The 21,888-nt window shown below is 36.3% G+C and overlaps 1 protein-coding gene and 1 long non-coding RNA gene across 2 annotated transcripts in view; one reads left to right on the forward strand and one right to left on the reverse strand.

Annotated features, from left to right (window-relative positions):
• LOC145280014 (uncharacterized) overlaps positions 1–21,888 on the reverse strand; it is a 1,242,036-nt gene that overhangs the window by 327,111 nt on the left and 893,037 nt on the right. The gene's annotated exons all lie outside the window — the stretch shown is intronic.
• Positions 16,062–21,572, forward strand: LOC145279815 (uncharacterized). Its single transcript, XM_080131186.1, has 3 exons — positions 16,062–18,987; positions 19,072–21,067; positions 21,195–21,572. The coding sequence occupies exons 1-3, from the start codon at positions 16,843–16,845 to the stop codon at positions 21,524–21,526; spliced, it is 4,473 nt and encodes a 1,490-aa protein (XP_079987312.1). The 5' UTR covers positions 16,062–16,842; the 3' UTR covers positions 21,527–21,572.

Raw genomic sequence — 21,888 nt, forward strand, 5'->3', positions numbered from 1 at the left:
CAGCGTTAATTCTTGGAAGTAAGCAATTGCTATAGAAAACTTGAGTCAAATAAGTTTTCCAACGAAAGACTTGAGATTAAAAGTTTATTTTATTTTATTTTAATAAAATTACTATGAATAAAAATATTATATAATTATTATTTTGCTATATACTCTCTCTCATTATATATATATATATATATATATATATATATATATATATATATATATAAAATAAAATATGCTTAAATATGATATTTTAATTAATGCAGATTTCGTGTTCCATATTATATATAATGATTTAAAACGTTAAAAAAAACACAAAAAAGTGACTCGTGTGCCACCACCGAAAATCAAAACCAAAACGTTTAGCTTATGATTTACTTTTTCCTTTGACGTTAACGCCTGAGCTATTAAGACATGTTTGCTGTGAGGCTAAAAGTTAAAACATGAACCAAGCATGCATATCCGTAATGCCGTCATTCGACCTTTAACTGGTAAATTCCATTTTTTTAATTCTCATGCTTTTGCACCGATTTTCCCCGGCTATAAAGTTTCGCATGGGTTTGAATACCCTATATATTAAGTTTCATGTCTGTAGACCAAAACTGACAGTAGGCAAAATTTTTTAAACAAATATATACATACATAAATATATATAGAAAGGGGTGGGTGTTTATTATAACCTTTTTTGTAAATATTACGTAATCAAGTAGAATATCTGCAAGAATATAATTACATAATAATAATAATTAACTAAAGATGATCATTCCATAAGAAAACTTAAAGAACTAATAGGGAATTAATTAAAGTGAATGTTTAAAAGAATATGGAAATTAGCTAGATCTTTTGCAATTCAACGACCCATATATAATAAAGTTGTATTTTCTTTTTAAATAAACAGAAAAAAGGGGTTTTAATATGAATATCAATACATTAAAAAACAATTTCTAGGAGTATATATATATATATAAATGCATACAAATACACATTGCTCTTTATTATAGAGTGGATGAGTATGCGAGTGCTTTTAGTTCGCATATTTCCAAAATAAGTTCCAATGGATCTGGTTTTCCATTTGAAGGGATCAGAATGTCATCATCGGGTCAGTAATTTCTAAAACCTTAAATTAGAATATTTGTGAAGCAGAATTGTAATTTAAGGGGTCCAGTAAAAATAAAACGCTAATAGTCGTTTAGCTTAGTGTGAGAGACAATAGGCTTAGTCGTTCGTTACCGACAATGTTGTTGTCCCTGCTGAATTTTATGTTGAATAAAACCTTTCTAATATCTTAAAAGGTCTTTATTTTTCATTACAACTTTTGCATATAATAAAGTTCCTCTTTATAAATTTGCAAACAACATTTCAGCTGGTTGGACATAACCTAGGATTGGCCACATAGAGAATTGCCAACCAAGTGCACCAATGGACTCTGGTGGCAAAAGAAAAACAATACTAAAAATGAATTGGAAGCAGGCAATCGAGTGAGATTTGATTACAATGGAAAAAAATTCAAGGGATTCCGTGCATTTAATTTCAGATCGAAAATAATGGTAAACTTAGGTTGTCTCCTTATATTCACTGCCCTTCATTGTCACCTGTTACATAGCGTGCGGTAGTGATCAGAAAGACATAAAAGATCAGAATTGTTTGGAAAAAGCTTGTTTTCATGGGAATAGCAGAACTGTCTATGCTAAGTTCAGGAAAAAAAAACAGTGTGAGCCATTGACAGACGTATCAGATTTATGCTTTTCTCCTTGTCAAGAAGATAATTCAACTAAACGACTGTTACTAGAAAAGAAAGAAAAGTGAAAGAAAAACAATAACAAATAAAGAAAAAAAAACAAAAACAAAAAAGGAACAGATAAAAAAAGAAAAAAGAAGAAAAAAGGAAAGCAAGAAAAAAAAGTAGATCATAATTACTGATATCTCCTTCTCAACTCAGTAACTGGACCGAAATATTTAGGTCCAAATTTTGTACTTTAATAGTAAGACTATGTATGTAAAGTTGTGTAAAATTAAGGTTAAACAAAAAAGGTCAATATAAAGAAAAGGAATAAAAATAAAAGAAATAAAATTATGACAGAAAATGCAGTCACAAAAGAGCGACCTAAAAAATAAAAAAACTAGGCTGAGAGTGAAGAACTTAAAAAAAAAGGATATTGCACCAGTCAGTGAGTCAATTATTCGCTCTTTTTTCTTCTTGTCTGCTCAGTTCCGTTCCGTCATATTTTCTTCAAATCTTACCAGTTGGTTATGCATTATTATAAGTGATAGTGTTTTATACTCATTTTAACGTAGCAAGTAGCTTTTGTTTTGTTTTTAGAGAGGAATTTGGAATAAACCATTTTGACTTGAACATATTTTTATAAGTTTGTGTTTGGACTATTTAAGTGGTATCTGCAGTTTTATTGCTATAGATTACTAAAGTTTTAAAGCTTGGAAAAAAACTTGGCTGGAGGTTTTGCAAGACTGGGATAACTGTTTAAACAATTATAATGCATAAAAACATAAATATAAGTAATAAAAAAGTAAGTACTAAGAAAATAAAAATAGTCCGTCTTTTCTTTCTATACAGAGTAGTAATTTTGTTCTAAGCTTTTGAGTCGTATATAAATGACTATTTATCCTGCAAAAATGATTATTAAATATGAAGATATTGTATTTTTTAAAACTTTTTTTAAATAAGAAACTGAAAAATAAAAGACACGCTCATTTTTACCATGGACTATGCTGAGAGACTTACGAATAACGTTGTTCTATTTGCGAGGTTTGTAACCTTTTTTACGTAATTCAGATACTGAACAGTGAAATTTAACTAGTTAAAAGCAACATTCGAGTTAAGTGTTTGATTTTATATGTAGAAAATGATTTTTAGTGTAAAAAGCCACATGCTTGATACATTTGTTGATATTCTTTTTCTGCAAAATATGGTTTACTGATTCAGACATGAAAAATCTAATTTAAGTGTATGATTTTATATCTAGAAAATTAGATTTAGTGAAAACAGGCAAATTCCTGATAAATGCCTTTATATTCTTTTTCTCCAAAATATGGGTTACGATTATTACACTGGACACTACTATTCAACGAATTTTATGAAATAGTTGTGAAAACAATAAATCTGGATTTTTGAGGAATATGAGTGTAATTTTCAAGTAAATCGAAAGCAGTCAAATCACAAATTAAGACATATGAGAAATCTAATAAAAAACGATCGAATTACAAGTTCGATTTCCCATATGTCTTAATTGATGTGTGTGATTTTATATATAGAAAATTAAAATTTTAAGTGTGGTGTAAATGAAGAAAAAAAGAAACAAGAACGACCGACCGCATTTTTGTGTGGCTTACCTCGTGTTCATAATGAAGAAGAAAGAAACAAAAATAGCTGCCCTGTTTCTTTATATGCCTACAGGGTGACCACGAGGTATGCAAATGAGATGCTCCTGATTGGAAATAAAAGAGGAGTGATTTGGGGAAGGAAGGCATTCTGAAGTTAGATTGCGAGCAGAGAAGTTGTATTTGTAGAAGAGAAAAGTCGGAGAAGGGGAGAGAAAAGCTAAAGTTGCAGAAGTTCGTTTTGGAGTGGAGAGAAGACGCGTCAAGTGGTAACCGGAAGGTGAAAGTTCGGACAGCAGTGTCACGCAAGCGACAAGCTATTTCGGTGTATCAAGCAATTAACATGGCTGAGTGGAGACTGAGCACTCAGATGTTGAGACCCTTTACTGGGGAGGGCGACCTGATTAAGTGGCTGGAGAAATTAAAAATGGTGGCGAAGCTGCAAAAGATAGAAGATGTGGTCACCCTGCTGCCGCTATACTTAGAGGGGGAAGCCCTCACGATTTACCAGCAGATGCGAGATGAAGACAAGGAAGACCTTGCCTTAGTGGAGCAAAGGCTGAAATTGGCCTTCGCGGAGGGCCCATTTGAAGCACTTGGCAAGCTGTCAAGTTTGAGGTGGACCGGCGAGTCCGTTGACGTCTTTGCGGCAGAGATCAGGAGACTGGCAGGGTTGGCTGGTTACGTGGGGAGGAGCCTGGAGATGACGGTAAAGCTGTACCTAGTGAACGGCTTCCCAGAGGAAATCTCTGCGAACATGCAGAGAATCACGGGGATCCATTCTATGGAAGTGGACGATCTCTTGGTCCACGCCAGAGTCCTAGTGAAAAATGTTAAAAGCCCAATCGTGGCTGCAGCTGTGAGTGGAAATATGTGCATGAGGCCTCACTTGAATGAGAGGCAGCTGGCGAGGCGACAGGAGGGGAGACCTGCCATCAAGTGTTTCTGGTGCCAGGGTCCTCATCTGATCAAGGACTGCAAAGAGCCGAGACCGGGGATCACGTGCTACCGATGTGGACAAATGGGGCATATTAGCCGCTATTGTGTTGCTGCACGGGACCAGGGAAACGAGTGAAGGGGAGCTATTGCGCCAGTGGTTACCCCTTCTGTGTGGAAATGGCGCATGATGGAACATTGCCTCGGTTACCGGTGGTAGTCAATGGGAAGAGAGCCATAGCCCTTGTCGACACAGGCTGCACTACAACGCTGTTAGCAAGGAATGTCGCGAGGTCATGGAGCGGAACCAGGATTATTAGGACCGTGGATGGCAGGGATGTGAAATGCCTAGGAGAGACGACAGCGGAAGTAATGGTGCAAGGGGTGCCCATTGGACTGCAAGTCCTAGTGTTGAATCATCTGGTCGGTGGTGTCGACGTGATTATAGGTATGAGTGCAATTAACCGACTGGGGGGCGCTACGTTAAGAGGGGGCCAAGTGGCGTTTGGACGTCTTGGCGCAGTGGGGATGGCAGGAGTGGAAGGTGATAGAACTGTCAGAACCCCAAAACCGGAGGTTTGCTGCATTGAGGACAAAGATTTCCTGGCGAAGTTTGATACCGTGAGGTGGACGGTGGAATGGAAATGGATCTCCGGGCCCCCAGAACTACAGAATAAGGTGGGCTGCTACGAAAACACCCTGCGAGGAGAAATAAGAAAAGGATTCGAGGAAGAAGTGGAGAGGTGGATAAAAGAAGGAATTCTGAAACCGTGGACAGGGGAAGAAAAAGGAGTGTTGCCACTACTGGCGGTTGTTCAGCCAACCAAAAACAAGATTAGGCCCGTGCTGGATTTTAGGGAATTGAACAGACACGTAGCCTGCCACACTGGAACGGGGATCGACGTATGTGAGGATGTCATGAGGAAATGGAGAAGAATGGGGCGAGCCACTAAGATTGTCGATCTTAAATCGGCATATCTGCAGATCCATGTAGATGAAAAACTCTGGCAGTACCAACTGGTCCGGTACAAGGGGCGGGTGTATTGTCTGACGAGGTTAGGCTTTGGGCTGAGTTCAGCCCCCAAAATTATGACTGCCGTACTGAAGACAGTGCTGAGCAAAGACTGTACAGTGGAGGAGGCCACTAGCTCGTACATTGATGACATCCTGGTGGAGGAGGCAGAGGTGACAGCAGAGAAAGTAAGAAGCCATGTCGAGAAGTATGGGTTAACCGCAAAACCGGCGGAGGCCCTAGATGGAGGAGCGGTGCTGGGGTTGAAACTAAGGCGAGATGGAAAAGACAGCCTTGTCTTCGAACGAGGGAATGCAATACCCGAAGTTGGATCTGAGCTGACGAGGCGAGAACTCTTCTCAGTCTGCGGGAGGCTGGTCGGGCACTATCCTATCGCTGGCTGGCTCAGGATAGCATGCAGCTTTATTAAACGACAAACAGGCACTGATGACTGGGAAGGCCGTGTGATGAAGGAGGTCATGAACATGCTGCAAGAAGTCATTGCGAGAGTGAGGAATGAGGACCCAGTGAAAGGGAAATGGTATGTCAGCGGCGAAGATGCAGATGTGGTTTGGTGTGATGCCAGTAACCTGGCATTGGGCGTCGTACTAGAGATAGGAGGTGTAACTGTGGAGGATGCGGCGTGGCTAAGAAAAAACAACGACTTCTCCCATATCAACGTAGCAGAACTAGATGCCGCTATAAAAGGAATCAATCTGGCCCTGAAATGGGGATTGAAAATAATTGAAGTCAAAACCGATTCGGCAATGGTAGCGTCGTGGATTCGGTCGGCAGTAACTGGCGATAAGAGAGTTAAGACAAGGGGTGCTGCGGAAATGCTGATCAAGCGCAGACTCGGAGCGCTCACCGACCTGATAGCGGAATTCCAGTTGAGAGTATCTGTTGTGTTGGTCCCGTCAGAAAAAAACAAGGCGGATTCGATGACACACGTGAAGAAGGCCTGGCTGCAGGAGGGAAAGGAGGTCTCCTCGGTATGCTGTGCAGGGGAAGAAGTCAAAGAGTCACACGAAATGCACCACTTTGGTCGAGAACGAACGTTATTCCTAGCCAGAGAGGTTTACCCGGAGACCACCGAGGAGGAGGTTAGGGAGGTGGTGGAGAACTGTCGAGAGTGCCAATCAATTGACCCTGGACCGTCCAGACACGAAGCAGGAGAGCTACACGTTGCGGAGGACTGGAAGCGATTGGCCATTGACATGACACACTATCGCCACAAATTGTATCTGTCGATGGTCGACTGTGGACCGGGAAGGTTTGCCATCTGGAGAGAGATCAGGGCAGAAGCTGCATGGGCGATCGGAGGGGTCATCGAGGAGATATTTTTGGAGAGAGGGCCGGTTGAGGAACTCTTAATGGACAATGGCCCCGCTTTCCGATCAGAAGCCTTTAAAGGGGTGTGCGATAAGTGGGGAGTAAGGCAATTTTTCAGAGCAGCGTATTGGCCGAGTGGCAACGGAATAGTGGAGAGGAATCATCGCACCATTAAAGCCGCTGCGGAAAAAAGCAACGTATCACCCATAGAGGCGGTGTTTTGGTATAACATCTCGTCGAAGACCGAAGACCAAACAACTGTGCCTCATAGGGACGTTTTCACATATAAGTGGCGGCATCCGTGCAACAAAGCAGCAGGAATTGAGAGTGAAGAAGCCACTATCAAAGTAGGTGAAGAGGTGTGGGTGACACCCCCCCAATGCACAGTGTACCACTCGTTGGAAAAGAGGGGTCATAACAGGATTGCAGTCGAAGAACAATGTGATGGTGAATGGCGTTCCCCGGCATATCTTAGACCTGCGTCGTGTGACATTGCCGGTATGCAGTGAGGGCAGTGAAGAAGAGGAAATCGAGGGCCACCGAGAAGCAAATGATGCTGCTCGACCTGACTTAGGCCCGCGTTGTAGTGAACCTGAAAACGTTAACCCCCGAGAAGTTGTCCCCCAGAGGCCTCGACGTGAGAGGAGGCGGCCTGCTTGGATGGAGGATTACGAAGTATCCTATTGATCTCGAAGATCAGGGGGGCGTGTGGTGTAAATGAAGAAAAAAAGAAACAAGAACGACCGACCGCGTTTTTGTGTGGCTTACCTCGTGTTCATAATGAAGAAGAAAGAAACAAAAATGGCTGCCTACAGGGTGACCACGAGGTATGCAAATGAGATGCTCCTGATTGGAAATAAAAGAGGAGTGATTTGGGGAAGGAAGGCATTCTGAAGTTAGATTGCGAGCAGAGAAGTTGTATTTGTAGAAGAGAAAAGTCGGAGAAGGGAAGAGAAAAGCTAAAGTTGCAGAAGTTCGTTTTGGAGTGGAGAGAAGACGCGTCAAGTGGTAACCGGAAGGTGAAAGTTCGGACAGCAGTGTCACGCAAGCGACATTAAGTTGTTTTAATTGTGAAATACATGACAAGCAAGACTGCATGGCGGTCAGGTAAAACACTAGACATAAACGAAATTATTTTTGATCTTGAGATGAACTAAAAGTTTAACTTGTATTTCAAAGTTATTTTATGAGCATTAGAAATTGATTGATGACAAAAAGCGGTTGATACTGGCAATGGAAGTTCCATCTGATGGCCGTAGGCTAATGACTTAATATTCTCAAGAGATTGTTTCAGTTCTAACAGTGTTTATCATAACAATAATCTTGAGGATGCGACAAGAGATATTTTATTTGTTTTTATTTTGTATTTATTTTATTTTCTCATTCACATTTCTCATCGTTTGTATTCTTATTCTTGCTATCATTTACATTATTTATAAGGATAATTCTTAACGTCATTATTTTACTAAGTCGTTACCATTTATGGAGACCCAAGAGGTACTCCAGGATAAGAGTTAAATAAGTGTCAGGTGGACGGTGTCGTATGTTCATGTTTGAGCAGAATTTGAATATTTAAGGCGGTTCAACAAATTTTTTCACATTGGACATATAAACGACGATGTCATAGTCAGCTAGGAAGCAGTACCACGGCAGTGTTTCACAGAGAGATAGTTCTAGGAAAGAAGCTTTGCTCATGGAAGTTTTGTTTAGTTTTAGAGAGAGGAAAAGGAAAACTATTGACAGTGGTTGTAGCTAGACGAGTTTTTGTTGTGAATGTTTTACAGGGTAGGGGACAAACTCAGTCGAGCATCTGTCATGAAAATAATGATAGATTAGAGAAGTACTAGCAACATTTCTGTAAAAAATAGGTAGTAGGTATGATAAAAGGGTCAATTATTAATATAATTATCATCAAAAATAACCAATGTGATATTTTTCTTATTATATTATTATCACCTCCCTCCCAAAAAAAGGAGAAAATAATCCCTGGGTCGATGGCATTATGATCAGAGAACAGTTATTACATTACTCATCAAAAAGATAAAGATAGGAGTTAATACCTTAGAGGCATCATGATAAACGAACAGATACTTCACTACCCTTCAATCCTTCTATAAAAATAGGAGGTAATGCTTGAGAGGATGGTATTTAAAGAATATATATAGCACTACCCCACCCCCAAAGAAGAATGGTCTCACAAGAACAGAATATATGCTACACTACCTTTTACCCACATCAAAAAGGAGAAGGTAATGCCTGGAAATATATTATAATAAAAGAGATATTACACTACTCCTTTCGAATTGAACATTAAAATTTAGTACACTAATACAATTAATAAAAGTAATAGCATAGTTGTGGCTTCAGATGTGAAGCTGAAAATAGTAATAATTAAAGTAATACATATTTGTTTATGAATTGTTTAGATGAGGATTGATAATTTGAATTATTTGGACTACCGTTCTCATCTAGAGTGCGATCCTCACAACATTTCGGTTGATGTAACCGCCAACTTTCTTCAGGCGTACTTTGTTGAAATTCTGCATGCAATTTTGAACAGAATCCTTTATGTTCTCATTTCGTCAGCCATGACTCAGTATAAGTCTTAAGTAACATGTATTTTTAGTATCACCTTCACTGAGGATTAAATCTTCAACTTCCAGAAGAATATAATTGCAAATTACTTAAAATTTATACCCGGCCATAGCTGATGGGACAAGAGGATGTTAGAGGTTATATCGGCTGAAACGTTGTGAAAATAACACTTAAGATGAGGACAAAATATTTGATTAATCCAAATTTGTCATAATTTTCGTATTTCTTGTTGTTCTTCATCATTAATATTTTCATCAATAAGAAAGAACCACTTATTGATTCTGATAAGGTTTTCGTATTTGCTTTCAGCCTTATTGTATTTACAAATGAACAACTGCTGCAGAAATGAAATATTTAATGAAAGTCGAGAAACGAAAGTGATTTCCTTATTTAAAACGATTCCACCAATGTTTTTCTTTTCTCTTCATTGGCTAATCTTATTTTTACCACAAGAAACAGATTAGTTTAAAACACGTTCTTAACAGTGGAAAGTTTTAGCCTTTTTATCAGTTGCTTCTAGCTCATATTCACTCTAAAAAATTAAACAAGGAAAATTGCCACTTAGAAATAAGGCGCTACTATGAATAAGAGATCATGCCTACAGAGACACTCTAAACAAGGAGTTGAGCAAATTAGTCCTCGAGCGAAAGAGCAGGACACAAAATGTTTTAGGTAATAACAAAGCTTTTCGCTGGCGAGGACTACAATTGACCATAACCAGTTATACAGTCCTTTTGAAATTTTCATCTCTATTTTTCTCGTTATGTACTGAATATTTGTAAATGAAACCTATATGAAATATGTTCCTGATTAAATTTTAAAGGTTTTCTATTCTGAAAGAAGTTTTTAAAAATTTAATCGAAAAAATTTATTTTAAAGTTTTTGTTAAAAAAATTCAGATTTTCTCATTATTCAGACCTGTATTACAAATAGGGGGTTGCAACAAATGAGTTGTGGTGTGGGGAGAAATACAAACTGAAATAGAGAGAATATTCAGATCTGTAATAATACAAAGAGAGAGTTGCAAAAATGAGCTATGGTGTGAGGAGAAATACAAACTGAAATAGAGAGAAGGGGAGTTTTAAAATATAATCTTAAAAAGATAAGATACAAGTTAGAAAAGCATTTCATCCAAGGCATGAAAATTGTTAAACAAAATGTTTTTACTATAGGCTTTAAAAATAAAGGCACAAGAGTCAATTCAAGATTTATTTATTTTCAAAGTGAACTTTTATAAATTTTACAAAGTAAGGTATAAACATTTAATTTAAATTGAATCAAAACATATTTATTTATGCAACGTACATTTTGTTGCAATTTAAAAGCATTATCTTTCATCTGGCAATTAATGATATAGATATAACATTTTCAATGAGTTTTTTTTAACAGAATATGCATTACATAACATAAATCCAAGGTAATTTTTTGATTCAATTTAAATTAAATTTTTATACCTTACTTTGTAAAATTTATAAAAGTGCACTTTGAAGATAAATAAATTTCAAATTGAATCTTGTACCTTTATTTTTAAAACCTATAGTAAAAACATTTTGTTTAACAATTTTCATGCCTCGGATGAATTGCTTTTCTAACTTGTATTAAATATAGGACGGGTGGAGACGCAAATAAACCCTGTGTATCACTTTACTGCAGGTTAATATTTTATTTAATTTTGGAATTGCTATGAAACGCAATGAAGTGAAAGTTAGTACACTGAAAGAGCATAACAAGGTGCCTGATTTCCCTGAATTTTGTGGAATTTGAACAAATATTTTATAAATTATGCTAATTTTTTTTATTTTCTGGTAATTTTAAATGTGTATCACTTTATTGCAAGTCTCTCAAAATGCCTAGAAAGGGTCGATTGACAGTGAAAAAGAACATGTTGTTGCAGGCCTAGTTTATCTCTCGCAGATCTAATCAAGGAGGTTGGAAGAGATCAAAGAACATTGTCTTCATTCGTTCAAAATCCAAACATCACACAAAGGAAGGACAGAAACACAAGAAAGTTAGTTTCTAGTCGTTATTTTAGAAAAAAATCGCCGTCAACTTAGCAAGCAGCCGGGCAGAACAAGGCTAGAATATCTTCCTTGTCCAGAAAGAGACACTGCAATGTCTTAAACGAAATTGCAAGAAGCATTAATCCCATAGCAAGAACTATTTTAAACCAAACTCATAAGGACAAACGTGTGGCTTGGGCTCAGAAATACATGAAAACTAGGTTTGAAAATGTTCTTTTCACCGATGAGGCCAGAGCAACCCTTGATGGACCGGATGGATGGCCAAAGTTTGGAGTTCTCTTGGATTCCCTACCCCTCATCGATGCCATCGTCAACAGGGAGGTGGAGGTGTTATGTTTTTGGCTGAAATAATCTGCGATGAACTAATTGGACCATTTCGAGTGCCAGTAGGTGTCAAACTGACAAGCCAGTCTTATATTTGAGCATCTGTCACCATAGTTTGATGACCTTCCATTGGAACATCACCGCAAATTGATTTTTATGCACGACAATGCGCCATCCCACTCAGCCAAGGTTATGATATCCTACCTTAAGTCATTAGTGGAGAAAATTTGATGACATAGTTACCTTGTTCTCCAGATATAAGCCAAATTGAGCAACTTTAATCAATAATAAAGATGAAAGTTCATGAAGGAGGTGTTCAATTTTCATCGAAGGATGAACGTTGGAGGAAGATTTTGAAAGTTTCCTATAGCATCACATCTTCTCAAATCCACTGATTGACATCATCAGTTGACAATATTCTATTCAAAGTGATTTTGCAGCATGCGAGTTATTTTGATAAATAAATATTTCTTTAAACAACATAATGTGAAATTCGTTCTTGTTTTTGGTTAATATTGTTACTGGATATGTTCTTTATTTCATATAAATAGAAATATGAAGTTATGATATTGTTTTATTACCGAAATATACAGTTTTAGACACTTGCAATAAAGTGATACGCACTTAAATTTACCAGAAAATAGAAAAATTAGCAGAACTTTCAAAATATTTGTTCAAATTCCACAAAAATCAGGGAAATGTGGCACCTTGTTATGCTCTTCCAGTGTAACAAATTTCACTTCTCTGCATTTCAAAGCAATTTCAAAATTAAAAAATTTACCTGCAATAAAGCAATAAACAAGATTTATATAATTTTGTTAATTGAACATAACAAGAAATTAAAGTCCAGTCGGACTCAACTTGCTAAACTCGAGGTTAGAATTATTAGTCTGTGGAAATTGATAGAAACGTATAACTCAAAAAGGGTGATGTAAAAGAACCGCAGTGCAAATGACCAAGCCGGCTGTGCGATATGACGTCACAGCAGAGACAAAAGGACACACTTGGACGGCGAAGTAGTGCTAAAAGAAGCACATGTTCAAGACGTGTATTCAAGAGGTCTTCAGAGGCGTGATGTTCGAGAAATGACGATAGAAGAATTCGAGACAGGTAAGTGACTTCACACGTCATGTGAAAAGGAGAAAAACTGTTTAAATATTTAGCAAACAAAATGCGTTGTTGGAAAGACCGGATATAAAAACTTTTGTTAAAAAACGTCTGTTCACATTGCACTTAAATTTTGGCATGTTAGTACAGTTGGGGAAGCGGGATACAGGGAGCTAATTTCAAAGTGTAGCAATTCAAGGGAAAAAACTTTCAAAGTAAAAGGCTCTCCGGCATTGGGAGACAATAGTGAATGGGATTTTACTACCTGTTAGGTTAGTTGGGGATAGTTGAAGCACATACCATTATAGTTGTAAAACAAGTACAGAGATGCAACATTGCAGTGATGAGACAGTGGTTGGAGCTTGGTTAACCTAGTAGACAGAAGAATTTTTTTAGATCCTGTTCCCAATGAAGAGAGAGTAGTGGCTAATGCAGCAGCCCATATGTGGGAACAATATTCTATGCATAGGTGGATGGCAGTTTTATAGAGATATAGGATACTCTTAGGTATGTTCAGTTGAATATCTATTTTACATAATTCGCATTTGTTGAACAGCTTTTATAAATTGACTTCTAAACTTATCTCTGCCTTGGTCTTTATTCATCCTTCAATTTCTCAAATCCATCCTCATCACTTCCTCCCATGTTTTTCTTGGCCTTCTGCTACAAACTAATTCTGCTTTCTGAACTATTCTAACCTAAATAATGTCATGAATTTTATAGGGAAGACAAGGAAGAAAGTGATTTGGTTGGTTGTTTTTGTTTTACGGCATATCAACCCTTACCAGGTTATTTAATGCCGAATCCAAACATTCGGAAGAAAATTTTTTAAATCGAATTTGTTGCTTTCAAGTCGGTTTCTATTTAACCCATAGTTGAAACCCAAACAGGTATTGCCACTCCGGGTCAGAGTGGACCTGGGAGCAATGGCAATTAAAGGGTGGTTCCACACTCCCCAAAGTCCGCAAGCTGGGGCCTCACCACCTGATATAGTTTAAGGTCATATCCAGGACCGGAAGAAAGTGAATTTTAAATAATATATATATGTATATATATATATTATATATATGTGTGTGTGTGTGTGTGTGTGTGTGTGTGTGTGTGTGTGTGTGTGTGTTTCATACTTTTGCAATCATCAGTGCAGGAAGTGATGATTACTACTGGTCTATGAATTCGCATAAGGCCAGGCACCACCCTTGTTTCTCAGAAAAAGACTTTCTTCTTAAAGGAGCTAATAATTATTTATTATATATACATATGCATATATAAATACATCGTATTAAAAACAGAGGTGGAGAGACCTAAAAACTCGACGATGAAGTTTCACCCGTTTAGTGCGGACTTTTTCAAGCATAAAAAATGTTTGTTGAAACTAGCGAAACGTCATCTGTTTTTAATACCATAAATGTCGGATTTTCATCCTTTTTCACATATGATTGTATTGCTGCGGTTTCCTAGATATTAGTCTAATGAAACCCAATGCTTATAAAATGGTGGTCAATGACAAGTAAAATCATCATATTGTAGTAAATGTGTATAAAAGTTATGAATAAACGAATTGTATACTCTACCAGAATAACGTGGGATTTCTCCTCCTTTCCCCTCAATATTTCTCTTCTCAAAAATAAAAAATAAAAATTTAGCAGAAAAGTTTACAAAACTGAACTCATACATTCACGATTGAAACCAGTTGAGACTAGTGAACTAGTGACGCTGGCTTACAAAAGAAGTCACAGTTGAAATGTAGCCAATACACACACACACACACGCACACACACACACATACATATATATATATAAACCTGGCATTTTTGTCTTCTACTGATGAGAAGCATTCAGCTTAGAAATTCAATGTTCTAAAAAGGTTTTCTTTCTTTTTTTTCTTTGATCTGATGATGTAGCCAATAATGTTTGTACAGATAATATATATATATATATATATATATATATATATATGTGTGTGTGTGTGTGTGTGTGTGTGTGTGTGTGTGTGTGTGTGTGTGTGACGATGTGATGATGCCTCCATTCAGTTTCAAAAGATAAAGGATACCCTTTGTAGGGGCAGAGGCTGCACAATCCTCAACCAGACCTCTTCTGAATCGGCATTGTTTGAGTCCAGTGGCAAGGAGAAGTCCAGGACGACTGGAAACTATATATATATATATATATATATATATATATATATATATATATATATATATATAAACCTGGTATTTTTCTCCTTTATTGATGAGAAGCGTTAAGCTTAGAAATGCTATGTTCTAAAAAGGTTTTCTTTCTTTTTTCTTCATTGATCTGATGATATAATCAAGTTTTATTTAACTTTGAATTCTCATCCTTCATATTAGGCCGTCGGCCCAGAGTGAAAATTCTTAATCTTAATGAGATGTAAAAGGGGTGGGCATGATTTTTGGATATAATATGTATAAAATCATAAGAAACATGGAAAAAAATTTCACAAGCAAGATTATGGTGCATTAATAAATAATTTTAATTTTAATGCACAAAAAAATGCTAACTGTTAAGTTGCCTTCGTACAAAAAAGTAGCCATTCAGAATACTTCTTTTATTTACTCCTTACAATCTACCAATCACAATCATCGTAGTGCGAGTTAAAAATTCAATATGGCTGCCTCCAGTGAAGAAGAAATGTTTGTAAACAAAGACAAAAAAGAGTGCGTTATGTGCATATTTCCAACTAAAACATTGAATGTTAGATCTTTTTCAGTGAAGACATGGACGCGCTTTTTAGAATATGTTAAAAAATGGAAAGGTTTACATGGACCACAAGCAGAAATTGCGAAAAACTTTGACTTAAGCTGTGATTCAACTGAAATACCACCTCGTGTTGGGTTTCACCAAACTTGTTATGCACGTTTCACGGATTATCAGAAAATTGAAAGAATTCAGAAAAAACTAGAAAAGAATACTGATAACGTTTTTGAAGGTAAGTTTAAGCTTTTAATAATTTTTATTTTTATTGATACGTATTTGGAAAGAGACAATTTTTCTTATACTCCCTCTATTCACTTAGGCAAGTACGTGTGAACTGAACAGCATGAAAAATTTTATGGTAGGAAAAAATGGATTTAGAGTAACATTTCGTATATAAATTTAATGGAAAATCATCCTCCATTTCCTGGAGACTATTGTTAATTTTTTTTTACCATTAACCCTAAGTCTGAGTGCCAAGATTGTAATTTACCCCCTCCTCTCCCAATAAAAAAACGCACAGAATTTATCTTCACTAGAAAAAAGGTCAACACCTCTAAATTCTAAAATATATTTATTCAATTTAATTGATTTTTAATTTTTTTTTTTTTTTTTTTTTTTTTTGTAAACTTCTAAGTTGTACAATCTTTTTTCTTCTCGCGGGAGGGAGCGATTTAAATGAGGGTGTTTATCTACATTAATATCTTTTCAAACAATTGAATATGTACATAAAAGTTGGCATCTGTTTTAGAAAATTTCACTTGTAAAGAAAACAAAAAAAAAACTAGAGTTTATTTCTATTTACTTGCCTCCCCCACGAGAACATAGATACAAAACAGGGTTTTATTGTGGGTAAAATTTAGTTCACCAAAAATGTATTCTGATTGGAACAAAAATTACAATTGCCTCAGTTTAGAAAGATTTCTCCTTCACAAATCTGAAACAAAAGATAACCTGTATTATCAGAATAAAGGGTACACTTTGCTCTTAGCCAAATGCTGTTACTATTTAACAGTTTTCATAATTTCAATAATTTTAGCTATTGGTTTTAATCTGGAAATGTTTCATTTCTTTTATGATTCTAAATATAGATACAACTGTCTATGGTACCATTTCTTGATTCTAGCACTTCCACAATCAGTCACTTGACAATCTATTCCATTAACCTTTATCCTCGTGTGGCTTTTAGCCTTGATAAGTGGTAACTCACTAGTAAAATAAAGTGCATTGCATATTGAATTTACCTACCAATTCCAATGATAAATATATTGCATGATTTTGTAAACATCCCTTGGTCCGATTAATAATGAGTCACCAGACGATTTAATTGTAGAATGTAAATTAATAACATACAATTTTTTCACAGAAGTTTTATCAGCACTATACAAAAAAAACTTAAATTTTTAATGAAATGTTTTGGATTTATGAAATAATGATTGGATATTTTTAATTTGAACTTTTCCATATACTTTGTTATTTCAAATGCATATTAAACTCCTAAATATATTTATTTTTACAGGGTCCCCATCTCAAGAAAACATTGATGCGACTACTGCCGAAAATGATGATCCACCAGCTAAAAAAAGACGGGTTCTTCGTTCCAATTTTGATCGACCATCTTTGCCAGCTAGATCAGAGCATATTTTACCAGATGTTTGCATACTATGCCAAAAAGTAAAAACTATAGTGTGCAAAGGATCTGGCAAAAGAAACAGGGAAAAACTTGTCAGATGTTCGACAATAGAAGCTGCTAATTTAAAACGAGCAGCAGAAGAAAATGAAAATGAATCACTCCTCATGCAAATAAGGAATAAAGATTGTGTAGCAATCGAAGTGAAATATCATAACTCATGTTACCGTGACTTCACTCGATATTTAACCAAACCAACCAAAACCGAACACTCTGAGCAAACTTCATATGCTAAAGCATTTGAGGTCTTTGCGAAATTAGTCCAAACAAGGATTATCGAAAACAAGGAAATCATGAGACTTAAAAAATTGAAAGATTTGTTTGTCAAACAGATTAAAGAAACACATGGAGTTGATGCGCATTTATATAAAACAGGATATTTAAAACAAAGATTAATGAAAAAATTTCCTCAATTATGCTTCATCACTCCTAAAATGAGATCACAAGGTGACATCGTGTATGTAAATGACATTACAGTGTCTTCTCTTGTAGAGGAAAAAACAGTACTCCATGAGGAAACACATACCACAACTCCAAGTGAAACAGAGTCGTCAGAAAATGACACAAACCAACAAACAAGTCATGTACGCTCAGATCCAAATCCTCTTTCTAACTTGTACATAACAGCTATGGATCTGAGAAATATTATTCAACAAGTAAAACCTCCTTCGTTATGGCCGCCAACAGCAGAAACATTAAATTTGCAGGAGGCTGAAAAGATGGTGCCCCATATTTTATTTAACTTTCTTGCATGGATAGTTGGGGCATCTGAAGATTTGTGCACAGAAAAAATAATGGACATATCTGCATCCGTCTATAGAAAGATTTTGTCTATTTCACAAGACATTATATTTTTGTCTTCTAACGGACGTACATTAATGCCAAAACATTTATCACTTGGTATGGCTGTACGCCATCTGTCTGGATCTGCCCAAGTGATTGGTTTATTGAATGGTTTGGGACATTGTGTTTCTCATTCGGTGGTTTTAAATCATGATACAGCACTAGCTGAACTTGAAATCAATCGTGGAGAAAATTCTATTCCATCCACCATCCAGGCAGGTATTCCAACAACTTTGGTCTGGGACAATAATGATTTTGGTGAGGAAACTTTATCTGGACATGGAACAACACACAACACAACTGGGATAATAATACAAAATATGTTAGTCGAACCGTGTGCATCTAAGATTGCAGTAGAAGGACTCAAAAGAACACGGAAAAGAACATTGGAACCACCAGAAGTAAATTTGGCTACATACACCGGTGGAAGAAAAGATGGCCCACTACCATTTGCTGAACATGTTTCACTTCATTCAGATCGTGTATTTCTGCAAAATTCTCTAAAACTTGATATAGCGTACTATATCACAAAATTCGGCAGTGAAATTATATTACCATCTTGGACTGGGTTTAACCAACTCCTGTGCAAAAGGGAGATTGCATCAAAATCTACCATAGGTTATTTACCCGTAATTGATGTTAGCCCCACAGAAATGGATACAGTCCTTACAATTCTAAAAAAAAGCATTGACATTGCAGATCAACTCAAGTTAGAGTCTCTTGTTATTGTAATGGATCAAGCAATCTATTCAAAGGCACAATTAATTAGATGGAGAAATCCATATTTCATGAAGAGATTGGTGATTCGACTTGGTGCTTTTCATACAGCAATATCCTTTCTTGGGTGTTTGGGAAAGCGTTTTCGTGATGCCGGGCTTCAAGATATTCTAATAGAATCAGAAGTTGTTGCTGTAGGCTCAATAAATGGAGTTTTCACAGGTAGACACTATAACAGAGCAGTTAGAGCCCATAAATTAGTGGCCGAAGCAATGCAGCATATGCGTTTGACAACCTATTTAAACAGCATTCCTGAAGAAAAGGCAGAAAAAGTGAAGCATTTAATGACATCCTTGTCACAATCATTCCCAGGACCTCAGTATGATGAAATTCTGAAGGGAGAACATTTTCAAAGTTTTCTATCATCCTATGAAGAATTTATACAGGTTGGTAACAAAAAGCAAACTTTTGCATTCTGGAGTTCTTATATTGACATTGTAGAAATTCTTTTACTTTTCCTTAGAGGTATTCGAGAGTCAAACTGGGAACTTCACTTGGCAAGTGTTAGACAGATGTTACCTTGGGTGTTTGCATATGACCATGTAAATTATAGCAGATACCTTCCAGTTTACTGGTTGGAGATGTCTAATCTCGCTAATACTCATCCAGTGATATATACACAATGCATTGGAGGAGATTTTGCTGTTCAAAGAAGCTCAAATGCCTTTGCTAAAATTCCTTGTGACCAAACCATCGAACAAACTGCTAATCGTGATTCAAAAACAAAAGGTGGTATGACAGGCTTCAGCACAAACAAGAGAGCCGTCAACAGGTGGATATGGTCCCATCATGCGAGAGGGTCTATTACCCATGAATGTGAAACTATGGCTGGCAAAGGAGAACGAAGTGGAACACGATCAGATCTTTTACACAGTCGGATGAAACATGATAAGCTTGCTATTGGAAAGATAATAGACACAGTAAACAGTATGTTTAATCCATTTGAGTATGAACCAGCTGAGTTGATCCATATTGCATCAGGATTAGTTGCGACACAAGATGTTCAAAATGATCTGCAATTTGCTAAGGCAAGGGGCGAATCAGAATTTGAAAATTTCTGTGGGCAGCGTCTACAAACGGGAGAAGTTGATTTTTTTGCCCCGATGAAAAGAATGAATTTAAAAACATTCTCCAGTATGTCTAAAAAATCAAATCATCATGTCCACGGAAAGGATATCACTTTGGAAGCAGATAGAAATCTCCTAGCAAGATTGGTTGTGATTGGTAGAATCCGGAACATTAATCTTCAAGAATTACTGTCATATTCCTTAGGTCCATTACCATTGTCCCTTGCAAATTCACATGGATCGTTGGTTAAAACTAATAAAGCAAACTTACTTCATGCTTTAGAAAGCCATGCTAACAATCCTATTGTTGAGAACCCTATAGTAGGTGGCATATATATAGTGGATGGTATGTCGCTGATACACCAATTAAATTTGAACAAATTACAAGGAGAGAAAACATTTCTTAATCTTGCTCTTGTTATTTTGAAAAGTTTAGTGAACAGGGCAAAATCGAATCATTCTAAAGAAATTCATTTTGTTACTGATACATACCAGCAGATCTCTATAAAAAATATCGAGAGGGATAAAAGAGCTGCTACTAGCTCTCAGATAAGAATCCATGGTCAGCTCCTTCCTCAGCAATGGAAGAAATTTCTTTCAAATGGAGAGAATAAAAAGTCCTTAATAGAATTCTTGGATGAAACATGGTCTAATGTTTCAACATCAGAGCTTAGAGGAGTGAAGGTATTCTTGGCGCATAACAAGAAATGTCATTCCTTCTCACCTGGAAAAGAGGCAAGTGATATTGTCATCCGGTTAGAAGAGACAAAACTTTGTAGCTCACAAGAAGAAGCTGATACACGGATTTATTTGCATGCTTCTTTTGCAGCCAACACTAGTACGGATGTAATCATTATGAGTCCTGATACCGATGTGTTTGTAATTGGAGTTTCTTTACAAAATCTTATTCCCGCACATTTATACTTCCACACAGGAAGAGGAACAAATTTGCGAACAATAGACATTAAGATGATAAAAGACAACATTGGAGAGTCTGTCAGTCAAGCCTTGATTGGTCTACATTGTTTTACAGGATGTGATAGTGCCAGTTCATTTTACGGAAAGGGCAAAAAGAAAGCACTTAGTTTATTACTGAGAGAGAATGAGTTTTGTTACGCATTCAGTGATCTTGGTAATGAATTTTATGTGAAACCAGACACAGCAAAATCATTGGAAATGTTTGTTTGCAGGTTGTATGGCCAACAAAATGTCACAAGTGTTAATGAAGCCAGATACAACATGTTTAGATTCCAAAGAAAATTGGAAATCACAATGCCTCCAAATCAAGATGCCCTGAGTGAACACATCAAGCGAGCTAACTATCAAGCAGGTACGTTTTATAAATATTTAATTTCCAATTATATGTAAAAATTAAATATATGGAGTTTCATTGTTATTTGCTTATTAGAAAGGATGAAAATTATTCAATATTAATGTTAATTTCTTTCTTTTTTCAGGTGTCTATAAAAGGAGCCTCCATGCAAATCCTGATATACCATCCCCTGATTGTCATGGATGGAAGATAGAAAATGGAGATTTAGTAATCCATTGGATGAATCTTCTTCCTGCTCCAGACAGTTTAATGGATTTAATTAACTGCTCTGCCAAATGTAAAAAAAGTCATTGTAAAGACGTTAACATTTGTACATGTCTCCAAAACAGGGTCCCATGCACAGATATGTGCAAGTGTGCAAGAGATTCTTGTTATAAAATTAGTAAAAACATTGGACATGATGATGATGACACTGATGATGGTGATGACGACGACGATGATGATGAAGTGGCATAAGCAGTGATCAGTTTTAAATAAAAGCATATATGATCTTATTTACTAACATGTTGTTTGTTTAACTTTCATTAAAAATGCCTTTTTGTCCTTTAAATCTGTGTTATTATTCATAGATTCAAAAAAATACTTTTTAATGAAAATTGACAAACATTGTATATTTTACCAAGTTGATGTGTATAAAAAATGACACAAAATCGCAGCTCTACCTCAGGTTTAAACGACCTTGTTACATACAAAATATAGCAATAGATTTATATGACTAATAATATTGGTAGACTATAGGTGTCTCTACATGAGAAATATCAAAATGTAAATCTATTTCTTTAGTTATCCACAGAAAAGATTGAAGTTGTTTCAAATAA

This window comes from Euprymna scolopes, chromosome 1 (assembly GCF_053919585.1).
Source record: "Euprymna scolopes isolate OS-2025 chromosome 1, ASM5391958v1, whole genome shotgun sequence".
NCBI classification, from domain to species: Eukaryota; Metazoa; Mollusca; class Cephalopoda; order Sepiida; family Sepiolidae; genus Euprymna; species Euprymna scolopes.

What these genes read in the sequence shown, in the direction of transcription:
- LOC145279815 (XM_080131186.1), top strand. Translation starts at nt 16,843, where the DNA reads ATGCATATTAAACTCCTAAATATATTTATTTTTACAGGGTCCCCATCT. An exon ending in CACAATCATTCCCAGGACCT is followed by an intron (nt 18,988 to 19,071) that starts CAGTATGATGAA and finishes GGTAACAAAAAG; the next exon opens with CAAACTTTTGCATTCTGGAG. An exon ending in GCGAGCTAACTATCAAGCAG is followed by an intron (nt 21,068 to 21,194) that starts GTACGTTTTATA and finishes TTCTTTTTTCAG; the next exon opens with GTGTCTATAAAAGGAGCCTC.